Below are 25,863 nucleotides of genomic sequence, written 5' to 3'. Positions count from 1 at the left end.
AAGAAAGCTGAGTGAGTGTTTGGATGAGGCATCAGGAAGGAGCCTGTGTAGAGGGGCACGCGAGGCCACCTAGCTCAGGCTCGGTTTCCCACTGAGCTGCTCATCTGGAGACAGAGCATGGACTGCAGGCAGCCCCCGGCCACATCCATCATGGCCCTTGCAACACAGAGCTTATTCCCAGCTGTTAGGATAATGAATTCACATGAGCCAGCCTCATAGATGAGGGTTCAGTCTGCGGCTGGGAGCAGAGAAGTTAATAAATACCCCCTAATGAGGGCAGGGAGAGCAGGCATCCTGTGCCCACCTCTCCCCTTTCTGCTGCCCCTGCCTGCGGCACCTGAGCCTCCATGGACACTGGTACCTGCCTGTTCGGAGTGGCTTGTCTTCTGAGGGCGCCAGACACCAGCCCTGATGAGTCTAAGCCCGTGTGTGAAGGAGCTCCTCAGCTCCCCCACGCCCCCCCTCCCCACACTTTGGCAGTGAGTCCTCTTTGGTACCCGAGGCTCTTCCTTGCCCCTCCCCCACCAGCCCCATGTGCGCATGTGAGGAGTGGTGCTAATTTTAGACTTCCCCCTAATGAAGCCGCTCATTTGGAGTTCTATTTTAAGTGACCTGACATCAGAGCAGCTTCCCAGGCTGGGAACATACTGATACCTCCAGGACCTAGGCTTGGGGGACCCCGCCCCCCAAGGATGGGAGGAGGGGCAGTCTTACCCTGGGCCTGAGACTGCAGGAGGCCCCAGGCGTGGGTCCCAGCTCACTGTTGGTGAGGTACCTGCCTAGGCCCTCCACAGGCGCATGATGGGGGCACATAGCATATGGTACAGGGGAGGTCCTGCCCACCACAAGTACCTGCCATGCGTGCTCAGCCCCTAGGCATCTTGAAGTCTGTCGCTGTGGCACGTTCCCCTCAGGTTTGGGGGATGGGCCTGCCGCTGTACAGTGAGCTCTCAGCATCTCCATCCGCCTTGGTGTCCCCCTGGTGAGGTTAGCTTAGTGAGGGACCAGAATCTGTACATGCTGCTCCTGTGGCTGAAGCAGCTTGTTTCAGTCAGGACATAGCGCTGTGCTGGAGTGGTCCCAGCCCTTCTCTGACCCACCCTTGTGCCGGGCCTGCCCACTCCTATCTGTGAGATGAGCCTAAGGACATCTTCCCTGAATGGAACCAAGGGGTGGGAGGCAAGTGCTGGCTCGCTGGGGTGGCTGAGTGGTGTTGGAGGTGGAGTCTCAGGTCTGTTTGCAGGCTGGCATTTCTTGGCTTCTGATTGGCTGTTACAGCTCATTTCCAGATGTTGCCTAATGTACTAAACCACCCCAGAGTTTGAGTAGAGGTACACCTCCTGGTGCCTGAAGTCTTGGTGGGCCCTGGACAGTGAAAGCTTAGCTGGGTGGGTCCGGCTCAGAGTCACAGATGAGACCTGTCTGGTGACCTAAACTGGACTCCCCGAGAACTGTAGGGATGGGAACCTCTCCTCTGACATTGTGGCTGAGTGGTGCCTTATCTGCCCCAGGGATTGGATGGCAAGAGGGGGTGGGGCTGGTGATGCCTGATGTCGCCCCTCAAATCCCTCCAAGCCATTCACACACAGACTTGGAGACATGTTTTAAACCATTGAAATATATATATATATTTTTTTTCTTTTTTTCCTGAGTGTGTGAGTGATCAAGGACTGCCTGTAGCTGTGGGCTGAGTACCAGTGTGAGAGAAAATATTCCACTCAACCGTGATAGCAGGCCAGCCTTAGCACGCCTGGCCTCAGTTTCACCATCTGCACTCCTTGGAATTCAAGGGTGACTGAGGTGCGAGTCACAAATAGGGTGGTAGACAATGGTATGGCTGCCTCCCAAGCATTCTGCGTTACCATCTAGAGCAGCGGTTCTCACTCACCCTTCCTGATGCTAAAGCCCTTTTGATACAGGTCCTCATGTTGTCTTACCAAGTCCACCATAAAATTATCTTGTTGCTACTGCATAGCTGTAATTTTGCTATTGTTAACAAATTGTAATATAAATGTTTTCTGATGGTCTTAGGTAATGAGACAGACGCCTGTGGAAGGGTCATTTGACCCCTAAAGGGGTCAGGAGCCACAGGTTGAGAAGCACTAGTCTAAAGAGATGCCCCAACTGATGTTATGATGACCATGCTGATCTGTCCCCAGGGTGTCATGGCCACCTGGTCCTCTCTCCAAAGAGGGCCTGGTGTGGACACTGGTGAGCCTCTAAGCTCAGTGGCCTATTGCTCCAAGCCATGGTCCGTGCACCACGGGACCTGGCCATGACTGAAAGCCAGACTATGCGCTCTAGGAATTTTCCCCCCTCTACTAGCCCTTACTGGGGTGTTTGCCCTCTTGTGAAGCCGCTAGCCTGGTGGCCTTACTTTGGGTGCACCCATATAGAGGAAGCGGGAGCCAGCGTAGGATTGGGGAAGTTCATGAGAAACTGCTCTGAGGTGCGGCTTCTGTGGTGTGCGTGAGACCGGCTTCTTCCACAGACCAACAGATGGGAGCAGCCTGGCACTGGATGGGGAGGTGGCCCTGCACCCTGCCCGACATTGGCTTCACCCCAGAGGGAAAGCCCAGTGGGTCCAGGCCCCAGAGTGGTTTGGAGGGCGGATTTCAATCTTTACCTTCTTCAGCTAGAGACCTGGCAGCTAGGGAAGGACTTCACCAGCAACTGCAGTTGGCTGTATCCTTTGCCGCCACCCCCAGCCTCCCACCCACCCCCAACACACACACACACACACACACACACACACACACACACACACACACACACAGTGGGGGGAAGAAGGGACTTGGGCTGAGAGTGACTTAGGTGCTTGGTCCACGTTGACCCCTCTGGGGCCTTGGGTATGTACAGACCTCAGCCTCCTTCTCTGTACCATGGGCAGTTGTCATGCAAGCAGCGTTTTGGATGTTGTGCAGATTCCTGTCTGTCCCATACCTGTGGCTGTCAGCTTTTTTGTGTTATCAGTCATTTCAGACCTGTGCCCTGGCTCCTGCCTCGATCTCTCTCCTCAACACTTGGGCATGGTGGGGCCCTGCATATGACCCCTGCTTTGGGGTACTCTGTGTGGGTCTAGCTCTGGAGAGCTGGTCCAGGATCCAGCGTCATTTTGGGGTACCTGTGGGGACGAGTCTGCTGTCTGCAGCGCTGGCTGTGCTCCGCTCTTATGGCCCTCCACTCTCGCTGCATGCTGCTGCAGCCCTTCTGGTGCTGGCGCTCTGCTCTCTGGGTGACACTGGTTCTTCTTTTCCTGTTTCAGGCATGAGCCATGAGCCCAAGTCCCCTTCAATAGGGATGCTTTCCACGGCGACCAGGACCACCGCCACCGTCAACCCCCTCACCCCCTCGCCACTCAATGGCGCCCTGGTGCCCACGGGTAGCCCGGCCACCAGCAGTGCGCTCTCGGCCCAGGCCGCGCCATCCTCCAGCTTTGCTGCCGCACTGCGCAAGCTCGCCAAACAGGCAGAGGAGCCCAGAGGTAAGAGGCACCAGGCCACTAGCTCATGAGATGCCCCCAGCCCTCAGTGCGTCTCTGTGGCTGGCATGGCCTTGGAGACAGCTGTCTGTGCAGCCCATAGTGCACCTGCTGCATCTCCCCTCCCCCACTGCATCCAGGCAGGGCTGGCCTGGGTGCTGCTGTCACCATACCTCTGGCCCTGACCCCCGCCCTGTGCCCTGCTTCACTGTGCCTTCCTCTCTGCCTGCCTCTGCCCTCCTCAGCTTCAGCGGCCACTGTAGAAGTTCACTGGCAGGCAGGCAAATGGACTTGCCACTGGGGAGGCCTGTGGTGGAGTCTGAGAGTGCCTGTGTTCTGGAGCCCTGCCTTAGTCTGGTGCAGCCTCTTGCCCGTCGTTTGGCCTAATTAGTGACCACTGTGCGCCCCCACCCGCATCCCTGCTGTAGCAAAGGTATAGCCAACCCCACCATAGCCTGTAAACTTGTGGCTCTTCTTTGCAACAGGGTGGGCACATGCCCTAGAGGGACCTGGCTTTGCCTTCCAGAAGCCTCTCGAGCTGAAGCAAGTTGTATTGCTTTGGGCAAAGGCTGACTCTTTTCTGAATTCAGTCTTCTCGTTGACACAAGGCCCTCTTTTGCTCTGGCTTTGGGACGCGTGCGTGCGTGCGTGCGTGCGTGCCTGCGTGCCTGCGTGTGTGCGTGCGTGTTTTCCGTGATGACCCAATGGCACAGATGGGTCAGTTTATGCCCGAACAGGTAAGCCCTTTGGATTCTGGCACCTTCCAGACTCACTGCTCAGAGGCACGTGGCTGAAGCCTGCAAACTCCAAAGCCATCTGCTTTGTCTCAAAGGCCCTGGGCCCTGGGGTGCTGCGGGAGCCATCAGTGGCTTTGTTTATACTCACTCATGCAGAGGAAGGGATGTATACACTGGCCAGTAGGCCTCTCTGACCTGGTTGCTGGCAGAGGAAAGGATGTGTCTGGAATGAGTAGCAGGGATGGTAAATCATTGGCACCCAGTGGCGGAGGGCTGCTGGCAAGGACACACCTGAGACCGTCCACCTTTGTTGGGTGCAGGTCTGGTTCTGGGGACCGTGAGGAAGAAGCTGTTCTGCCCACCTCTGCTGTCCTGGGCTCTCCCAGTGTCCAATCCTAGGGCCAGTTGGTTAGCCAAGTGCCAGAAGCTGCAGGCCTCAGTGAAGTGTCCACCAGGCCTGTCCTTTCCTGGCTGTGACCTGGGCACCTGGGCCCGCGGTGGTGCTTGCCAAGGCTTGTGTCATCCACCAGCTTGTTCCCTGAGTTGTCCTCATGTGTGGACAAGAGCCTCAGGCTTGGGCTGCTTGGTGTCTGTGGACACACAGGGTGGCTTGGGGGCCCTGGGACATTCTGACACTGCTGTCCAGCCGGGCCCTCGCCCCTTGTCTGCTGCCTTGCTGGAAGCCGGGCATCATGAGAGCGCAGCAAAGCTGAGGCCTGCCCCTCTCCCCGCTGGTTTTCGGGTCATTGTATGAGTTGCCAGGGCCCTTAGCTGTTCTTCACCACCTCAGCTTGGACCTGGCTGTTGAGTTGGTGGCGTCCCTGGGGTGACGTGTTGTACAGACACTAAAGCTAAAGAGTGTGTGTCGGGGGGGTCATGTCGTGAGACCAATGTCACACTATTGAGCCCTTCTGTCTTCTGCTGCTTCTGGCTGCTGAGAACTGTTGAAAGGACTGAGACAGCTGGAGCTGGGGATCTCAGACAGGTGGTCCTGGCAGGAGGATTCGCTTGGTAGTGCCCAACGATAACAGTGCAGGGGTCTGGTTGAAGAGCCGTGGAGGGCTGAGTTTACCTCTTGGCTGCTCGCTAGGTAGGTGCTCCCAGACTTATTTCACTCCCTGAGCCATATTTTAAGGGGGGGGGGTGTTTCGAGATAGTTTCTTCTCTGTGTAGCCCTGGCTGCCTTGGACCTCACTCTGTAGACCAAGCTGGCCTCGAACTCACAGAGATCTACCTCCCAGAGTACTGGGATCAAAGGCGTGCACCGGATGTCTTGTAGCCCAGAACTGTCTGTGTGGCTGAGGGTGACCTTGAATTTCTGAGGTTTTGATGATGGGCTTCCAGTAACACACCCAGCTTACAGACGGGGCAAACATGGACCGTGTGTGTGCGCTAGGCAAGCCCCACGCCTGAACTGGGAAACCAGTCCCACTCAGCTCTTAGTCCTTGTGTAGCTAAAGTTCCAGAACACTTTTCGTGTCCCCCTGCGGGGCTGCTCCTTTATCTGGCCTCAGCCCTTCCCTCAGCACCGCAGCCCCTGGTCTGCTCTGATAATATCAGACTGGGTTCACGCATCTGCCATGTGGGCCCTGCCCTTGCTGATCCATCCTTTGATCCATCCCTCTCTCCCTCCCGTGCTGGTCATGTGAGGAGGCAGCTGGGACAGGCACCCGCTCGCTCAATCGAGCACCTGGTGCCTCCCGGTGGCTCTGGACATGCTCGCATGCCTCTCTAGCCTCAGTGTTGCTGGGAGGGGAAGCTGAGCCTGAAGACTGAGGACAGAGATCTTAGGCACTTCCAGGCTGTATCCTGAGGGCCCCCTGCCCCCCCCCCCCACAGGACAGGTGTCTGAGCCGCCCACTCTGAGGGCCGTGGTGGCTCTCAGTCCACTCCAGCAACAGAAGGGTCATGAGTGGAGGTGTGGTGGCTGCCAGAGCTGCTGCTGCTGTTGCCCTTGCGTGGGGCCTTGCTTCCCCCCCCCCCCCCCGGGTCCCCACTCGCACCCCTCCAAGCTCTGCCTCGTGCCCACCCTTCCTGGAAACACTGTTGTATTTTTAGCCATCTGACCGTGCTTGCCTAGGCTTCCGTGGCTGATGTCTCTCTTCATTGTGTCTCGAGGGTGCAGTTTAAAATTTTCAATCCAGACAACGCAATCAGCATGCCGTCTCATTTGCTCTGCCCGAGAGAAAGGCAGAAGGGGAAAGAAGAGAAGGCGGCTCCTCCTATGTCCTCCATGGGCCCCTTGGGGATATCACAGGATGGGCTCAGTCACACCTCCATGGGCCGGGTGGGAACCCTAGCCCTGACTCTTTAAGTTAAGGCGAGACCAAGGTTTGCCAGGCCAGAAGATGCTGGGGATTCTCCCAGTCAGGCCCAGTCCAAGTCCTGGCGTCTTTAATCACTTGCTGTGTGCCCTGGCAGGTTGACTTACCGCTCTGAGCCTCTGCTTTTTCTTAGGACGTCTGAGGACTGCCTCTGCTAGAGTCTGTTGACCTAGTCAGAACATACAGAGTGGATACAGACCTCAGGAAAGAGGGGGCCCACAGGTCGTAATTAAGTGCGACCCTGATGACTGCCTTCCCGCATGCTGTCTTTGGGGGTGGTCCCTGGTGGTTCCCACTACCACCCTCCCAGTCCTGTTGCCCTGCCTGTGCCTCTCCACTCCCTAAACTTGGCAACACCTGGGTCCCCACTGCTGTGATCCTGGCGTGGCTGGGCCTAGGCAGCTGCACTGACTTCTAACCTCCCTGTGGTGCCATGCATGGGCTTCCTAGAAGGGCAAAGCGTGTAGGGAGCACCCCAGCTTGGACACTGGTTTCTGGAAGGAGCCCTGGGCTGTGGACCCCTGGGGTTAATCCTGCTACTAAAGCTGCTCCTTTTACGGTGGATTAATGTCCCCCAGGCTGCGCAGCGGTCCTGAAGCTGCCTCCACCATGTGTCCCAGCAAAGCAGCTCCAGCTTCTCAGCTTAGGACTCACCCCAGAGGCCTTCCAGCTCACACCTTGTCTCTCCCTGTGTGGGAGCCCAGCTTGGAAGCCGGTGTGGGCACTCCTGCCAGCCCTGCCTGTTCTGCTGCCCCTTAGGGGTCTCCATCTCTCTGTACCCCAGAGTGTCCAGTGGACTCGTTGAGTTACTGGGTAAGGGGCGTGGGAGCCCCAGGGAGCCACTAGCCTGGCCGCCGCATAGGCAGTTCTCAGAGTTGCCCTAGGCAGAGGCTCCCAGGCCTCTATGGAGAGAGTAAACTGTAGAGGCGCGAGCACTGCCCCCACCTGTGAGAGATGAAGCTGGGTGCCGCCAGGCGGGGCCCAAGCTGTGTGACAATCTGCTCATCTCCCATGGGGCCCTGGTGCCGTCTGCTGAGGGGGGCAGGGCTGCGACGGCAGCCCACATGTCCTCGGCTGATCATCGGGAGGCCCACACAGCACTCAGAGCTGTGTGTACCCTCAGTTCTAGGACACTTGGGGCCTTGGGCCCCCTCTTTCCTTCCCAGGAAGCACATGAGAAAGATCTTCTTATACCTGGCTGTTCACCACCTTGTCACCTGTGGCGGGGCGGATGCCAAGGGTGCTCTGCAGTGGCTAAGCTTCTGATTAAGCAGCCCCAGTGCTCTGAGCCTTCTGGTAGCAAGGGGCGTCTAGTTACCGTGGTGGTGGACGAGACCCATCTCCAGCCCCTGAGAGGCAGAGGCTGGGGACCACTCCTCTGTGTTGACTCATGGAGCCCCCACCTGGCTGCATGTTCTGCTACAGGGTGGGCTGGGAGGAGGCATAGGCACACCCTATGTGCATCTCCTTGGAAAGCTGCCTCTTTCAAAGAAAACAACAAAACAAATGGCCTGCCTGGCATGCCTGCCTGCCTGTCAAGTCTGCGGCTGGCAGGGTGGAGGCGTCTCCACGGGTGTCTGGAGCCCCATCTGTCTGTGGCTCAGGTGTGAGCAGTGGGGCCTAGCTATTGTGCAAGAGACCAGGAAGGGCAGGAAGAACCAGGAAGAGTTCAGAGCTGCTCTTTCCCTAGAGGTGGGTGACAGGAGGGGAGCAGGCTACGGGTGATGTCCCAGCCCCTCCCCAGGATGCCCTTCCTTCCTGTTTGTACCCCTCCGCTCTTCAGAAGGTCCTAACATGGTGTCCCTGGGACAGAACCCAACCCAGAGGACTCTCACTGGCTCCTCCCAGCCTCAGCCTTTTCAGGACTGGTACTCACGTTCTTTGCCTGTCATAAGCCCAGGGAAAGTGTCCTCTCAAATCATAGCCCCAACCGAGCAAGCGGCACACGTCTGTAATCCCAGCACCCAGGTGGATCTCTGTGAGTTTGAGGCCAGCCTGGTCTACAGAGAGAGTCCAAGACAGCAGCATATGGCCACCCGGTGGTTCTGTCTGGCTGTCTCCCCTCAAAGCTGCAGGTCGTGGCTAGTGCCGTCTCCAGTGTTTGCTGCTGCATGCCTGCCTTTTTGTGCCACACAGGGGCCTATGGAGGCCCCAGGGGGGCTTTTCTGCTTGGCGCTTGTCATTGTGCCCATGGTCCTAGGTCCTTCGTTGCCAGCACTCAATTTTATCCAAGCAGCAGTCGTTAGAGTTGGTTGGACTTTATTTCTTGTCTCTTGACACCTGCCCCGCCAGCTGGCTTGTGGCAGTAAGTAGCTCAGGTCTACAGGGAAGAGAGGGGCAGCCCCTGAGAGCCATCAGGCTGCAGGCCCAGTGGGCAGCCTGGACAAGGTGGCTTCCCACCAGGGCTTCCCGAGTGACCCTGGCATTGTGAAGCATAGGAGAGCAGCTTCCACCCTTCAGAGGCTGTGTCAGAGCTGACCTGGGGGCAAGAGGACACCTGCCTGACAGGAGTAGCCATGGGAACAGGTACAGCGACTCCTGGGCTTACTGGGCCCTCTGTGGCTGCTTGGCTTGCTGACTGTCCCAGACTCCTTTACCCTGCATCTTCTTCATCACGTGGGGAGGGTTTGGGCTGTGTCAGTTAGAGCCATCCTTGGGATTCCTCCCACCTGTGGGAGCCAAGGACTCATTCTGCCATCCTGTTCCGATACTGTGTTGGTTGACCAGCTCTTCCTTTTCCTCACTGAGCAAGGGATCGGGCCACAGATCAGGGTGAAGCCCCAAGGTGCACAGGACTGTGTGGGGCAACCTTGATTCTCCTCACTTCTCTGTGTGCCTTGTTGGCTGGGCCCAGGCCTGTGCCTTTGGGAGCTGGGGATAAAGTGCCTGTTGTGTGGATGTGAGGACCTGAGTGCAGATCCCTAGAACCTGCGTAGGAGGCTGAGATGGAAGGGTCCCTGGGCAAGCTGGCCACAGCAGTTGTGCCCTTGGGTCAGTGAGAAACTCAGTAAATACAGGGAGAGCAAATTAAGAAGACACCTGAAACAATTTCTATACACACACACACACACACACACACACACACACACACACACGTCTTCAGGAGGAGAGACCGTGCAGTTGTTACCCAGCGGTTGTATGATTCTGCTCATGTCTATACTAGTTGGCTGAGGTTGCCCAAGCTCTTGCCTTTGGGGTCTTAGCTGTTAATAACACGTGCTGCCCATAGGGTCTCGGCCTGATCTGTGGGGTCAGTCAGCAGAGGTGATACAGGCACCTTCCGCCTCCTCATCTGCGGCTCCGCTCCGCTCTTTGACCCACTCAGCCATTCCGGCTGAATAGCGTCAGTTAATTACAGTGATGGCGGACCTGCCTGCTCTAGCAACACAGCCAGGCGCCAGCCTCACTAATTGGCAGCGCCTTGTGAGGTATTGATCCCAAAGCTCTCCTCCCTGGTGAGCGCTGGCCTCCTGCCTCCAATGGGATTAGGCTGCTAATTGTCCATGGCCAGCCCCATACCAGGCCCTGCCCCACACTAGTCCCTTACTGGGCTGGGCTGGGCTAGCATGGGGAGGAGCAGGGTGGGGCCCAGCTGAACTTGCTGCCTTGGAGGATCCTCCCATATAGACTGGGGCGCAAAGGGGCTGGGAGGTCCCTCTTTACTAACCTGAGACAAGATAAGGAGGGTCACTTCACCTGCCTATCCCCAGCCCCTCAGCAGAGCCCAGAGCCCTCAACTGGGGTCCAGCTTCTGCTTTGGGTGGTGATGGCCTTGTGTACGTGGGAATGTTAACTGTTTCCCCTCAGCGTGTTCCATGCCCGTGTGTTAGTGTCTGTGCAGCTTGAGGTAGCTGCTGTTCACAGTGGCTGTCAGGTGGGGGGCCAGGCAACTGTCCTTCGGCTGTGTGTGGCCAGTCCCCATCGGTGACGGTCAGCACGAGGGGTCAGGGAATGCCCAGGGCCAGCAGAGCTGCACACTCAGGCTGCTGGACACTAGGTGAAGCCGGCATGGCTGGAGGGGGCGTGGCTGCTCCTTTGGAGATGATAAAAATGGTCTTAAATTGATGGTGGCGATGAGTATGAACAGGCTGTGCAGAGTTGGCTCTGGCTTTCATCCCAGAATTCAAAAGGCTAAGGCAGGAGGATTGCCATGAGTCCAGACCAGCCAGAGCACCAGAGTGAGATCCTATCTCAAATGAAGGGGTGGGGGGTCAGGAGCTGCTAGGGAGCTCATTCTGCAGGTAGAGTGCTTGAGGACCTGAGTTTGAGCCCCAGAGCATACATTTTGAAGGCCGGGCATGGCATCTCACACCAGGGAAGTGAAGACACACAAAGCCGTAGGGCTCCCGGGCCATTCCGTCCAGCCTGACAAGCGAGCTCCAGGTCAGTGAGAGAGCCTGTAAGCAATGTTCCTGAGGGATAACACCCAAGGTTGTAGTTTGGCTTTTGCATGCACATGTGTGCACCTGAACACACGTGTGTGTGTACATTCTCGAACACACAGAGAAATCGACAGCATATAAGACATGTACTGTAGATCTCCTGGGAAGGACAGTGACAAACCGAAGCAGATTGCTGTTTTGAAAGTGATTGAATTTTTAGCCTGGCATGGAGAGAGACACCTGATGGTTGGTTCCAGGCCAGGTTGGACCGTGTAGTAATACTCTGGCTGAAAAGTTGGGCCCTTGCCTGTCTGCCCCCAGGAACAGCACTGTGTTCCACCCTCGGAGGTGCTGTCTCTCATGAGTGAAGCTGAGGGTCTCGTTGAGGGGTATCACATTATATATAGAACAGGCCAGCCTGGGACTTGGTGCGGCCTGTGGCTGCCGGCATGAGTCATGTCAGACTGCATGGATCTTCTCAAGGGTCTTTGCTTGACAAGTGCCGTCACTTTTGGACACATAACTGGGTTGGCATTACAGGCTTAGGGTGTGGCTTCCTGGCCTTCTCAGCTTCACAGAGGGGTGCCCTGCTACGAAAGTCAGGGAGGAGTAGGATGCCGAGCCCTCCCTGACTTGTGAATGGTGACTTGCTTGTGCCAGGGTTCTCAGGGTCAGTCCCCAGGCCTGTCTGCACCAACCCTGTGGCTTGCCCACCTCAGATCCCAGAAGCTGGCCCCCCAAGCCAGTGCATCTCTAAGCGTAAAGGCTTGTCCTGTGCTGTTGGCTCTCCTTTTGACTGACAGGTGCTGGGCTGCCACTGTGGCAGAGTTTACTACCCAGCCTTGGGGCTGGCTCCGCCTGCTTGGGACTGAGGAGTTGATAGTGTACGGGCAATCGTTTTGTTGTTGCCCAGTTGAGAACTGAGGTTTCCTTCCAAGCTGTGGCACTCAGACCTCATTGCCCACCTGGGTCAGGCCATGATAGGTAGCCTTGAAAACAAGAGGTATGTGTGGCTGGACCACTTTGGGGGCGCTGCACTGCCCAATCACACAAGCTGCATATAAGCTCAGTAGTTAAAAGGGGCCAGTGCCTGGTTTTTGCAGGTGACAGGATTGTCACCAGGGAGGAGGGGGCTGTGTCTACTGGGGCAGAGCAAGGTGCTGTCCCAGCATCCACATTTGCCATACGACAGATCGTCCCTAACTACCCTGTCCTAGTGGAACTGATACCCCAAGACTAAGCTGCCCCCACCTACCTACTTGCCTGTTCCCTTTTGCTGCTGGGATGAGGGTAGGAGATGTTTCTTCCTTCTAGAATAATGGGGGCTCTTCTAGATACAGTAGTATTCACTCAGTATGGTGGGTATGCCGAAGCACATTGGCACAGTTTTAAAAGAGTGAGTTCATCTGAGGTTGGTTTTTTGAGACAGGGTTTTCTCTCTGTAGCCCTGGCTGTCTTGGAACTCGCTCTGTAGACCAGGCTGGCCTCAAACTCACAAAGATTCACCTGTCTCTGCCTCCCAAGTGCTGGGACTAACGGCAGGTGCCACCACTGCGTGGCTGCACGTCTCAGATTTTCAAATTTAGAAGTAGTTGTCCACCTCTAGGCTTGAGAGGCAGTGTGACAGGAAGGCCCAGAGCTGCCTAGTGCTCCGGCAGTCTGAGCAGCACGTCTGGCCCTGCTGCTTCTCTCACTGGCCACGGGCGCAGAGGGCCATACTGAGCGGCGACTGTTACTGGGTCCTAAGTTCATGCAGAACGGCCGTGGGTCCTTTCCTACTGACTGCTCTTGGACTTCACTCCCAGGGAGCAGTGTGCAGTGGCAGTGACACAGCCCCTGAGCTTGTGTGTGTTTTTCCCCCCCACAGGGTCTTCACTGAGCAGCGAATCATCTCCCGTATCCTCTCCAGCCACCAACCACAGCTCTCCAGCCAGCACGCCCAAGCGAGTGCCCATGGGCCCCATCATCGTCCCCCCTGGGGGTCACAGTGTCCCCAGCACTCCCCCCGTGGTCACGATTGCCCCCACCAAAACCGTCAATGGAGTCTGGAGGAGCGAGAGCCGTCAGGTGAGGGGCCCAGTCCACAGATGTGGCCGTAATGGGGCAGGGGCTGTCCCTGAAGGGGAGTTTTCTGTCTATGGCTCTGTTGGGAACTTGAGGTTGGGGGACAGGGCTGGCCTCTCATCCTGGTCCTCAGACTCTTCTGCAAAGTGGACTTGATACGCACCCAGTGCTAGAAGGTGCTGGGATCAAGGTAATCCTTAGATCAGGCTTGTGACAGTACAATGGACACATTCCTTGGTTTACAATTCCAGAAGTGGGGAGGGTGCCGAGGACCGCTCCTTTGCTTTCAGATGGTATCACTCCTTTGAGGGTCTACATAGACAGATCTACCCAGGGGCACCAGCCTGAGACAAGGCAAAACCATGAAGTGCCTGGGGTCCCTGGGTGGACAAGAGCTGTCACTGCTTTTGCGGGGACAGGGGGGACAGGGATGGATCCCAGCCCAAGGGGTCTTGTGTATCTGCAGCCACATAGTGACCTAACTGGAATGGAGGAGCCTGGAGCGTCCCCTGTACTCTGCTGGGCCTCCCACCCGCCTGGTGCCTGCCCGGAGGGGGCTTGCTAATTAAGAACCGCTGTCAGCTGTGGCTTTCCCTGGATTCTCCAGCCGGGGTCCCAGAGGGGTTGTACTGCTAGGAAGTACTAATTAAACCACAAAGATGGAGGGGGAGGGTAGGAGAGTGCCTCTTCCCAGCTGGGCCAGCGCAGGATAGGCAGGGTGTGACCTTCATCTGCCCCACTAAGTCTGCGGGTATCCCTGGTCCTCAGTGAAGAGCTCGGAGCATCCGGCAGACTCCTGACTGAACCTTGGGGCCATCTGTGGCTGAAGTCACACTTAACCCTGGGAAGCCTGTCTGTCTGAAAGTCTGTCTGAGTCTCAGCTTAGCTCACAGCAGCCTAGAACCACCCTGTCCTGATTTAAGAAAGGCCAGGGAAGTTGTCACCGAGACCTCCTGTCTGTGGACTCCTCCCAGAGCTCAGCTGTGACCTCAGACGATGAGTCAGCTGATGAAAACTTCTGTACAGCTCCCCCCCCACAACCCCCCACCCCCCACCCCCAGCTCGCTTGGTGGCTGCCTGGCTCTGGGTTTGCTCCTGAGAGAAGTCACTTCCTGTTCTTGCCTTGGGCGTGGAGCCGGTAGCCTTATGCGTGTCCCCATCCCTAGGAGGGTTCCAAGTGCCTCTGCCTCGTGACTCCTCTGCCCGCAGCCTGTCACTATTCTCAGAGGGTCTCTACAGCCTCAGAAACACTTAGTAACCCTGAGAAGGGCTGTGATGGATCCACTCCAGCAGTTCACACTGCAGTTAATGAGACCTGCGCGCCACCAGGGAGGATGGCAAGCGCAGTGGATGAGCGGATGGTGCTCAGAGCTCAGCAGAGAGTTTAATCCTTTCCAGGAGGGCGGGGGATATGCTCTCCCTGGAGTGTGGCCATGAATCACTAGGGGCCTCTGGAGGCTGCATCCACTGTTGGGAGCCAAGGGGGTGGTGGCTCCTGGGCCCTTCTCAGGAGGTGACCAGGCATTAGAAGTCACGTGAGGAGAGCTGAGATGAAAAACGGTCTTATTTGAAGCTAACGGGCAAGTTCTACTTGCCCAGCTGTGGAGACCTTGCTCTCTGATCACTGGAGAAAATGACAGTCCCTTGGATTCAGCTGTGTCAAGCGCTCTGCACACGTGTCTCATCTGCCACAGCCACTGCCGTGAGGGTGCCTTGGGGTTGCCACCAAGCCTGGTCCTTTCCTTTTCTCATCACCCATGCTGCATCCTAGTCCACAGCTAGGCCCTGTTTAGAGAGAGGCCATAGGCATCGTACCCTGCCTGGCCCCCACCCCCACCCCCCACCCCCCCCCCGCCCCAGCGGCCTGGTGGCCATCTTCTAGTCTCCTCCTCCTTCCTGGTGTGGGTGAGATGTGTGCCCCCCACCTTTATGATACTGTGTGAATGCCTCTCCTGAGAAGGGCAGGTCAGAGGTCATGAACCCGTGGGACACCACAGGGAACTGAGACAGCCTGCTGCTGCACCCAGGGAAGGAAACAGATGTTGCTGCTCATTAAAAATTCAATCAGCAGCCTGTCTCCCTCAGTTAATCGTGGCTGGCTGGCTGGCTGGCTTTGGGGAGCTGGAGAGCTTGTGTTCTGTGAGAACGGAGCCAGAAGTACTGTGGTAACCTGTCCCCTTGCTGCACACACAGGGTTGAGCTGTGCAGCAACAGTAACCCCTCCCCTCAGGGCTTACACATGCCTCGGTGACCAATGCCCTCAGGGTGTTAGCTGACCTGGGGGTGTCACCACTGGCTTAGATAATTGTAAGAAGCCAGTAATGCAGGAAGGACTAGCAGGCCTGTCTCCAGGGACAGTCGGGTTACTGTGCTGGCTGCCGTGTGCCTAGCAGTCACAACGTGGGTTCAGCAAGTGTCAGCCAGAGGACCCTGTGTCCCTAGTGAGGACCTCTGTCCTGCACTGTTGAGGGGGAAGTGGTGGTGGGTCTCTGCACATTAGCAGTCTCTCCTTGGTTTGGGGTGTCTCGCTGCCTTTTCCATGTTCTCAGTGGTGCCACTCTGCCTTGCCCTGAGGGTCCTCCCTGGCCACAGGTGACAGGCAGATAGGGCTGTCCATAGTCTGGTTTCTCCGGGCCAGATCTCCTCAGGCCTTAGGCTTACTGACACCTCACTTTGTGCCTGAAGGGAGTCTCTCCTGGGGTCCCACAGTCTATATGTGCAAGGGTGTTCCACATGGGTCCAGCCAAATGCCAGCAGTATCCAGATAGTTGCTGGTACAGCTGGAGTCTTGGGAGAAGCTCTATCCTAAGATGGAGGTCCCAGAGTATGTGTTCCCTGACACCATGACCACCCCATTTGACACTGCTTATAGGAAGAAGTAGGCGTTCCCTGCCCTGTGGATCCTCTCATGCCCCGACCTTGGGATTCAGCAGTCTGGGGTTTAAGGTCTCCCTGGCATCGCTGAGTCCCTGTGAACCAGGCCCTGGGAGACCTTGGTCCAGACCTGTTCATGGGAGTGCACTCTTTTCTTGCCCTGTGCCATCTCCCTAAATGCCTCTTTTATGCTTTTTTTTGTTTAAAAAAAAAAATACGGGAAGGATATTGCTAGAACATGAGCTACACATAGGCCTTTTCGTGGGCCTGGCTGGCTCCACCCCAGGCCTTAACGCTGGGTCTTCTTCTTCTCACAGGACTCTGGCTCACGAGGCAGCAGCAGTGGTCGGGAGCGCCTGCTAGTGGAGCCACCTCTAGCCCAGGAAAAGGCAGCGGGCCCGGCCATCCCTTCCCACCTGCTCAGCACCCCCTACCCCTTTGGCCTCTCCCCCAGCTCAGTTGTACAGGACTCCCGCTTCCAACCTCTCAAGTAAGTATCAGGCTGGGGTCAGGGAGGACTTGGAGTTTGCCCCCAGCTGAGGCAGGTGGAGTGCTGTTAGCCTCTATGGCTTACTCTCTGCTGAGGTCCTTGGCCCCATCTGAGCTTGTGGCCCACTTCATGCTGAGCTTTATCACATGTCCTGGCCACATTTAAACTCATCCTCTTGAGTGTGGGGACAGAAAGCCCCTCTAACAGGTGTGTGTCCCCTGGTGGTAGGGACCTTAAGGGCTAGGTAGGTCGGAGGGCCAGGCAGATGCCTGTCTGCATTCAGGGCCTCGTGTCAGGGCTGTACCTCATTATTGAGAGGCAGGACCTTAGCCTAACAGGAGGTGGGGTGGCAGGGGCAGATTTGAGCTGCTGGGGGGCATGACGTGTCTCCCAATGTGGAGTGGAGCCCCTGCTCACCTGCCTCCTCTCCCATAGCCTCCAGCGGCCTGTGCACCATGTGGTGCCCCCCAGCACAGTGACTGAGGACTACCTGAGAGGCTTCCGGCCCTACCACACTGCTGAAGACCTACGCATGTCCTCCCTGCCCCCACTCGGCCTGGACCCAGCAACCGCTGCCTACTATCACCCCAGTTACCTGGCCCCACACCCGTTCCCCCACCCGGCCTTCAGGTGAGGCATCCCCCACGCACTGCCCACGTGCTAATCTAGTCTTAGCAGACAGAGCCTCCCAGGTCCGTGTTTCCCAGGGTTTGGGGCCTGACACTCAAGAAAGTCCTGGTCCATCCCATGTAGCTTTCCCCAGCTCCTAGCTCAATTCAGGGCCCACTGTCACCTGCTGTTGCTCTCTAGTTCCAGTTGCCAGCACAGCGTCGCAGTAGCCAGAGCATTGTACGTGGGCAGTGTGACGAGACCCTGGTGAGAGGCAGGCCATGCTGTCTTAAACTGTAGAAGCTCTTAGCCTGACTGGCTTCTGCCTGCAGCCAGTCTGGCTTCCCCCTCGCCCAGGGTCTGGGAGGTCCTTGGTGCCCTTGTAGTCTGTTCCTTGTGGCCTCTGACCATGGACATACATGCTCTCTGCCTGCAGCCGTGCTGTGCTGAGCCTGCTTAAGCAGGGACCCGTCTAGCGGAGAAGCGCCCGCCCACTTGCCTGGGTCTTGGCCTTTTTCCTGCAGTGTAGGGATTCAGTTCAGGACTTGGCATCTACTAGGCAAGCTTGTCACTTGTGGCCATGGCCTCAGCACACACCAGTCCGCTTTTCTCTGCAGGATGGATGACTCCTATTGCCTGTCAGCCTTAAGGTCCCCGTTCTACCCCATCCCCACCCCTGGTTCCCTGCCTCCACTGCACCCATCAGCTATGCACCTGCATCTTTCCGGGGTCCGCTACCCTCCTGAGCTCTCACACTCATCCCTGGCAGCACTGCACTCGGAGCGGATGTCCAGCCTCAGCGCAGAGAGGTAAGCCATGTGTTCTTCAGAGGGGGTGACAGTAGAGCGAGCATGCTTCAGTCCCTCAGCAGGGCCTGGCTCAGCAGTTCTGCCAGGGTGGTGTGGGTGGGGGGGGGTGTGCTGAAAGGAGGAGAGGCTTGCACGTTGAGCGTGGACTTGCCCCTTCTACGCATCCCTTCAGCATGCTCCCCTCCACTTGTGCCCCAGGCTGCAAATGGACGAGGAGCTGCGGAGGGAGAGGGAGCGGGAGCGGGAGCGAGAACGAGAGGCTGACCGAGAGAGGGAGAAGGAGAGGGAGCGGGAACGGGAGCAGCGGGAGAAAGAACGAGAGAAGGAGCTGGAGCGAGAGCGCGAGCGCGAGAAGGAGCGCGAGCGTGAGCTGGAGCGCCAGCGGGAGCAGCGGGCGAAGGAGAAGGAGCTGCTGGCTGCCAAAGCGCTGGAGCCCACCTTCCTGCCTGTGGCTGAGCTGCACGGACTCCGGGGCCACGCCACTGAGGAGCGGCCCAGGCCCTCAGAGCAGCTGACCCCAACCCGAGCAGGTACCTGAACTGAGCTGTGTGAGGAGAAGACTTGTGGCTACCTCAGGGGTGCTGTCCCATTGTAGGTGGTGACACTGAGCACTGAACTGGGAAGAGGGGTGCCATGGCACCCTGGGTAGATACAGGGGCCCAAAGGTGCCCCCCCCCAAATGGAAGGAGTTAACTGGCCAAAGGGAAGTAGTTGTCACTGCTGTTGGAACCTTGAGTGGTCTTTGCCTTTTGCTGTGGTGATGGGGGAAGCCAGGGCCCCACGTTAGGCCAGTGCTCCGCCACTGAGATAGGCCAGGTCTGACCTTGTTTTGAGTCCCAAGTTCTCTCTATGGCCAAGGCTAGCCTGGAACTCACACTTACCTCAGATTCATAGCAGTGGTCGTGTGCCAGCCTCCCAAGCATTAGGAGTGCAGACATGAGCTGTCCCAATCTTGTTCTGAATATAATTTATTTCATGTGACTGTTAAGCCAGGTGCGGTGGCTCATGCCTTTAATCCCAGCACTTAGGAGGCAGAAGCAGGTGAATCTCTGAGTTTCAGACCAGCCAGGGCTACACAGAGAAACCCTTGAAAAACAAAAACAGTAGCCATGTGTGCTCTGAGCCAGCCACACACTATGTCTCTCTGAAAATGAGACATGTTTCCTAAAAGCTCTGTAAGACGTCTCCCTTACATCCTGGCCTTTCAGCAGGGGTCAGGGTGCTGGCATCCTGTAGTGACAATGTTCCCTCCCACAGAGAAGCTGAAGGACACGGGATTGCAGGCACCGAAGCCTGTGCAGCATCCATTGCACCCAGTGCCTGCCCCACACCACACCGTGCCCAGCCTCATCTCCAGCCATGGCATCTTCTCTCTGCCGGGAAGCAGTGCTGCCACGGCCCTGCTGATCCAGCGCACCAATGAGGAGGAGAAGTGGCTGGCACGGCAGCGGCGGCTGCGGCAGGAGAAGGAAGACCGCCAGTCCCAGGTGTCCGAGTTCCGGCAGCAGGTGCTGGAACAGCACCTGGACCTGGGCAGGCCCCCGGTGCCCACAGAGGTGGAACACAGGCCTGAGAGCACCAGGTGGGTCCTGAGTGGGGCCTCATGTGAGGCAGGTGATTGTGGTTTAAAGGTCAGTGTGGGTCTGTCTGCATTCCTGAGGCCTGCTTTATCTTCCTGTACCACTCCAGCCCTCAGCAACTGTGTTGACTGGGACACAGGAGCCCTGCCAACCCAAGCCCTTTCACCCCCTTTCCTCCATGTTGAGAAGATGCCCAGCCCCAGCACGCCACACTTGGACAACTGGAGGGAGGCTGCTTTGGGCCTCACTATTCTGACGCATTTTGCGTTGGACATAATGTTAACGTCCAGCACGACTGAGTCAAAACCGAGTGCTCTGGCTCGTCAGCCGCCCCACCCCCACATCATGGAAGGATCAGCCTGGTCCTGCTTGCGGCCACTGCTGTGGGGTGGTGGGGGTGGTGGGTATAGAGGGGCAGACCCTGTGTCCTTCGCTAGGAACTGTTGCATGCCTGGCTCTGGCATGTGGTGCTTGAGCCCAAAGGGAGCTTAATGCTGTTCTCTACCTCAGAGGATTGAGTTGCAGGAGGAGCCTGTGTTAAATGGTGCTCCAGCCAATCAGGGAAGACCCTAGGAGCCTAGCGATGGCCCATTGGGCCCCTCCTCCAAGGATCTTAACCCTAACCCTTGATCATTGGGCAGCATGGGTCTAAACATCCCATCACCCTCAAAGAAATGTTAAGCATTGGAAAAAAAAATCCCTAAAATTGCTCTTTTTAATTTGGCTCTTGTTAAGATGTAACAGGATGCTCTTATTTTTTAATTTTTAAATGTTTTTGGTAGTTTCATTCATGAGTTCTGTGTTAGCATTTTTCCACCCCTCCCTCTTTCAACTCCTCTAGTGCCTCCCCCAAGTTCATGACCACCTCTAATTATTGTTGCATATGCACATGTAACATAAACATACATAAATACCACCTGTACAGCCTACTGAGCCCATTTAGTGTTGCTCTTACGTACATATGTGTAGGGCTAACCACTTGGGACTGGGGTAACTTATTAGTTTGCTTGTCCTTGGAGGTTTCTCCCTCCTGCATCAGCCTTTTGATTGTCTGTAGCTCTTCCTATGTGGTAGAGCCTTGAGAGCGCCCAGGTTGCCATGTCAGCTAGTGTTGTCAATATACAAGACGTGCTTAGGTGACAGCAGCTTCCTGTTGTGTCTAGATAGATCGCACTGCCTAACAGAGTCGTCCTGGTGCTTGGGTGTTGAGTCTTCTACCCTCTTTTCCCACAGTGTTCCCTGGGTGTGGGGGTTTCGTTGTAGATGCATCAATCAGTGTGGGGTCCCTTGCTCACAGTTCTCTGTATTTTGCCTCCTGCAAAGAGCAGCTCGCAGATGCAGCTCCTACTGGGCCCGGAGGATGGCATGGTTGGGGTGGTGAAGGGTGAAGGTCCTGGGCAGACTGCACAAGAGAGTGTGTGGTTGGAGAAAGCTTTTGCACACCTGTTGAGGCAAGCTGCAAGGTCCTTCAGGCAGAGCTGCTGCAGTTCTGACAGGAACCACAGGGGGGCAGCAGCACACCCACCATCCTGTGGAAGTCCTGGGCTAGATGGACACCCAAGGCTTATAGAAGGGCTTTGGTAGGAGAGCCTCACCTTCAGGAAGAAATGTGTCTCCTGGGGCAGGCAGGACAAAGGCCTCTTGTCATAGGAGCCCACACTCACAGGCAGTGTGGCGTGAGCCCATCAAACACCCTGGGCATTCTGTGGGAGGCTGGGAGGCAGGTCGGCTCCCCTAACTGATAGCTCAGTATGTTCTTTCTAGGCCAGGACCAAACCGTCATGACCAGGGCAACCGTGAACCTCCACAGCACTTTGGTGGGCCACCACCCCTCATCTCGCCCAAGCCCCAGCACCACACCGTGCCCACAGCCCTCTGGAACCCAGTGGCTCTGATGGACAATGCACTGGAGACCAGGCGAGCTGAAGGCCACTCCCTGCACAGCCACTCCACCGCGTTTGAGCCGAGCCGCCAGGCTGCCGTGCCACTGGTGAAAGTGGAGCGTGTCTACTGCACGGAGAAGACAGAGGAGCCCCGGAAACGTGAGGCCACACCACTGGACAAATACCAGCCGCCACCACGGGAGGCAGGAAGTCTGGAGCCTCAGAACTTTCCCCATGGACCTGGGCCTTTCCTCGCTGAACTTGAGAAGTCAACACAGACCATCTTGGGCCAGCAGCGGCCCTCTCTTTCCCAGGCAACCCCCTTCGGGGAGCTCACTGGGCCCCTGAAGCCAGGCTCGCCCTACTGCCACAGCACACCAAGGGCCCCCGACCCAGCATACATCTATGATGAGATTCTTCAGCAACGCCGGAAACTGGTCAGCAAGCTGGACCTGGAGGAGCGCAGGCGGCGCGAGGCTCAGGAGAAAGGTCTGGCCTCCTGCATGGGTCCCAACTTGCCTGGGAATGGGGGTTCATCAGGACAGGAGACCCCAGTGCCAGCTGCTTACACTTCTTTCCCCACTCTAGCTTCCAGTGCAGGTTTTTGGGTTTTTTGTTTGTTTGTTTTGGGGTTTTTTTTATGAATTTATTTTTATTTTATGGTGCCTTCACTGCATTTCTCTCTCAGTGATGGTGTCATGGTCCTCTAGAACAAGAGTTACAGAGAGTTGTGAGTTGCCATGTGGTTGCTGGGAATTGAACCTGGGTCTTCTTGAAGAGCAGCCAGGGCTTTTAACCACTGAGCTGGCTCTCCAGCCCTCTGGTGTGGTTTTTAATCAGACTTTTTAATCTGATACCTACAGGGCCCCAAAATGGCAAGTCATGGCCTCGTCTGCCAAGATGGTGCTGTAGACTGCAGACGCGTGTTACTGACAAGTGATGGGGGAAGCTAGCTGGCTAGTCTTTAAATCCTAACAGTATGACACCAACAGAGGCACAACCCAGCAGGGCTTCATATATGGGCTGGCAACAGTTGCCGGCCCATGCACTAGGGAATAAGGGACAGCAGCTGGCATTGGCCCTGACCAAGCATGGAGTTAGGCATCTCTTTTCTGTTCCTGCTCCAAAAATGGAGGCAGCAGCTCCCCGAGGGGCTGCAGACACAGCACAATACCCATGGAGGGTGACTGTCCCAGGCTAGTCCTGTCGCCTCTGGAATTGGTTGGCCTGTCTGGTATTGCACCTAGCTCCTCTTAGCTGGGGATCAAATAGGCCGTTCTCTGGGGTGCTATCAGTTCACCTTGAAAAAGAATAGGGGCTCATCCCATGAGGCTCACAAGGGCAGCATGTTCACAAAGTCATGGACATTGGGCCTTTATCAGGGATGCTCCCTAGGTCGAAAGTGGAACATCCTGGATTCTCTGTGATCTCAAGGAAGCTGGGTATTTGCCATCCCAGCCTGCTGCAGGTGACCAGGCCAACTGGAAGAAAATAGGCCCTCTTAACCAAGGGTTCCCACAGGAGCCAGCAGGCCTAGCCCAGTGGTCTCACTCACATGCCCCCAGGTGCACGTGTCCACGGAGCATCCTGGGTTCTGAGCCTGGCTCACTGCACCCATTTCTGCCACCAGGGTACTACTATGACCTTGATGACTCTTACGATGAGAGCGATGAAGAAGAGGTCAGGGCACACCTCCGCTGCGTGGCTGAGCAGCCACCCCTCAAACTGGATACGTCCTCTGAGGTAACAAGAACCTCAACTGTGGCATGCTCTGGGCTGGCTGGGTTGTTGATCCCCACTTCAGGCCTGCCCCTTTGGCTTCCAAACCCCACAGGCCATTACCTCTGCCTCTCTGTGGCCCACCTCCAAGTCAGACCCTGAGGGGGTACTGAAGGCATGCCAGTGGCTTCACACTTGTTTGTTCTCTTTCCCAATCTAGAAGCTAGAGTTCCTGCAGCTCTTCGGCTTGACCACCCAACAGCAGAAGGACGAGCTGGTAGCACAGAAGCGCCGGAAGCGGAGGCGGATGCTGAGGGAGAGAAGCCCGTCGCCGCCCACCATTCAGAGCAAGCGGCAGACACCTTCCCCCAGCCTGGCTCTGTCCACCCGCTACAGCCCCGACGAGATGAACAATAGTCCTAATTTTGAGGAGAAGAAGAAGTTCCTGACCTTCTTCAACCTGACGCACATCAGCGCAGAGAAGAGGAAAGGTAAGGTCTTGGTTGGGCCCTCACACTCCAGGCAGGGGGGGCTCCTGGGTAGCGTGGGCTCCAGAGTGGCCTCTATTCTGGGAGGCCCATCCCATGGTGTTTCTGTCACACACATATCCTATTTGGATGTGAAAGCTGATGCCTGTCGGGTCCCTCACCATCCTCTTGCACTTGGTCAGGCACCTCTTTGAACAGCGCTTTGGGGAGTTTTCCCTGGGGTTCAGGTCTGCATACCACGGTCCCTTCCCCTTTGGGTCACCAGTGATCTCTACTGAGCACTGGTTTTGATGCTGGGAGGCCTGGAGAGCAAACCACGTGGGTGTGGCCTGTAGATGCCAACACAGCAAGCACACAACTTACCCAGAAAGATGCTTCGAGATCAGTCTGGTACCCTAGGGCCATGCTGGAGAAGAGACTTGGGTAGAAGACACGGCACGGCCACAGCCATGCTCCTGTGTGCCTCGGGCCCCTTAAGGGCACTGGCCTCTTCTGGGAAAGTCTCAGGAAAGCAGTGCCTCCAGGCCTCCAGTTGGTTTGACATGCTTCTTCATTGGAGGTGGCAGGTTCTTTTTCCATTTTAACAAACATGATGGAGGCCTCACTTTACCGGCGAAGGTTAGTGACAGGCTGACTGCCAGCACAAACCGCTGGCTACGTGCCTAGTTGTTTGCAAGCCCAACTTTTCCACCTGGCTTCGTGTCTAAAGGACCTCACCAGCACTGGAGCCTCTTAAGTGTCAGAGTTGGCAGGAAGAATCACTGAAGCGGGGATCTGCGGTGTGAAACACTGTAGGGTCTTCATGCCTTCGAGAGAAATGGCTGTGACCCTGGGCAGGGGACATGCTCCCTCCCTTGTGTTGGGGCCATCCCTGGTCTTCAAATCAGAGTACCTGCTGAGGAGGAAGTCTCCATGGAAACCCCCGGGCAGCCACTGCTCATGACTACAGATGTGGCTGTCTGGACTGTGTGAGCCACTCAGGGAAAGTAGAGTCGGCTGCTGTCACCTGCTTCTGCCTGTCTGCACAGCTGCCATGGTGCCTGCTTTTGGTGCCTCTTGGTGTGAAGGGCCTGTACTTACCAGTCACGGTGGCTAGACCCTGCCTCTCTTCCCCTCTCAGAAGTGCTGCTAACCTGGGACTGCTTTCCTCACAGACAAAGAGAGGCTTGTTGAAATGCTCCGTGCCATGAAGCAGAGGGCACTGTCCGCATCAGTGACAGACCCAGTGACAAGCTCTGCGAGGGACAGTCCTACCATCTCCCTGTGTGGTAAGGGAAGGACACTCGCCCACCAGCATCTTATAGCTTGGGCCACAGGGTTAGAGGTGGCACTCAGAGTCTCGTCTTGATGGTGAAACTGACCTTCTGGAAGCAGGGCTTCCCTCTCTCCATCCCTCTTGTGTGGTCCACCACCATCCTGATTGAGCAGGGCCTTAGGACACAGTGCAAGGTAGAAGGTGGGCAAGAAGTCCAGGGGGAGGGCTCTGACTTCCGCGGAGCCGCCCATCAGCTGCAGGCTGCAGCCGTCATCCTCGGATGGGCCCGAAGCTGTCTCCAGCACCTACACCTACCTCACTGCTGCTCTGCTGCTCTCCAGTCGAAGAAAGCTGAATGCTTGGGGTCCAGACTCTTGCTAACTCGTCTTTTCAGCTGTTCTCCCTAACTCGGATGAAGTTACTCCCACCTTCTCAGCGCTTCCTGCTCTCTCTCCTGACCTGTCCCTTGGGAACTGTTCATGGTTGGACTTGCCGCTAACATGCTCCTCTTCAGACTCTAGCCTCGCGCACAATGTTAATAAGGGTGCACACACTGGGTCTTTCTGCAAATGTAAACTCTAGAGGTCAGCAGGGTCCACCTGCCTGTTTTCCACAACTCATACTGTTTCCCTCATTTTCTGTTTCTCAAAGAACCAGCCACACAGCCAACTCCTCTAGAGACGGATCAGCCTGTCGGGGTTCCTGCTCCCTTGTCAGATGTCCCAAAGGCCACGGAGACTGGGAGACTGGAACAGCTCCGGCCCCAGGAGCTCTTGAGAGTCCAGGAGCCAACTCCTAGCAGCGGTGAGAAGGCCAGGCTGAGCGAGGCCCCTGGGGGCAAGAAGAGCCTGAGCATGCTCCATTACCTCCGGGGCGCTGCACCCAAGGACATTCCTGTGCCGTTGTCCCACAGCATCAACGGGAAGAGCAAGCCTTGGGAGCCCTTCGTGGCAGAAGAGTTTGCACATCAGTTCCATGAGTCCGTACTGCAGTCCACACAGAAGGCTCTGCAGAAGCATAAAGGTAACAGGCCATGCATCCCATGTCACCTGTAGTTAAGTAGTTCTTATGTTGTGATGGTTTCTCTTAAACCTTAACACCTGTGAAGCACTTAAGGGGAAGGGGGAGGCAGGCCTCAGCCTCTTCCAAACTTGTAGTGGGACCTATG

At 56.6% G+C, this 25,863-nt stretch overlaps 1 protein-coding gene across 7 annotated transcripts in view; it reads left to right on the top strand.

Annotated features, from left to right (window-relative positions):
* GSE1 (Gse1 coiled-coil protein) overlaps positions 1-25,863 on the top strand; it is a 345,746-nt gene that overhangs the window by 316,229 nt on the left and 3,654 nt on the right. For 3 of the 7 annotated variants that reach the window (XM_084756157.1, XM_084756160.1, XM_084756161.1), the window contains 12 exons: positions 3,266-3,484; positions 12,792-12,991; positions 16,180-16,352; positions 16,788-16,982; positions 17,579-17,770; positions 17,969-18,300; positions 19,028-19,352; positions 21,115-21,722; positions 22,864-22,976; positions 23,173-23,443; positions 24,595-24,708; positions 25,347-25,718. In XM_084756157.1, the coding sequence (XP_084612283.1) occupies positions 3,266-3,484; positions 12,792-12,991; positions 16,180-16,352; positions 16,788-16,982; positions 17,579-17,770; positions 17,969-18,300; positions 19,028-19,352; positions 21,115-21,722; positions 22,864-22,976; positions 23,173-23,443; positions 24,595-24,708; positions 25,347-25,718 (3,114 nt within the window). The remainder of the gene's footprint in view (positions 1-3,265; positions 3,485-12,791; positions 12,992-16,179; positions 16,353-16,787; positions 16,983-17,578; positions 17,771-17,968; positions 18,301-19,027; positions 19,353-21,114; positions 21,723-22,863; positions 22,977-23,172; positions 23,444-24,594; positions 24,709-25,346; positions 25,719-25,863) is intronic. The other 4 variants (XM_084756159.1, XM_084756162.1, XM_084756163.1 and 1 more) reach the window with 2 other exon arrangements.

The sequence above is a fragment of the Acomys minous genome, assembly GCF_964271855.1.
Source record: "Acomys minous genome assembly, chromosome: 14".
NCBI lineage: Eukaryota > Metazoa > Chordata > Mammalia > Rodentia > Muridae > Acomys > Acomys minous.
The sequence above is the reverse complement of the archived record's forward strand: the minus strand, read 5'-3'. Positions and strand labels throughout refer to the sequence as shown.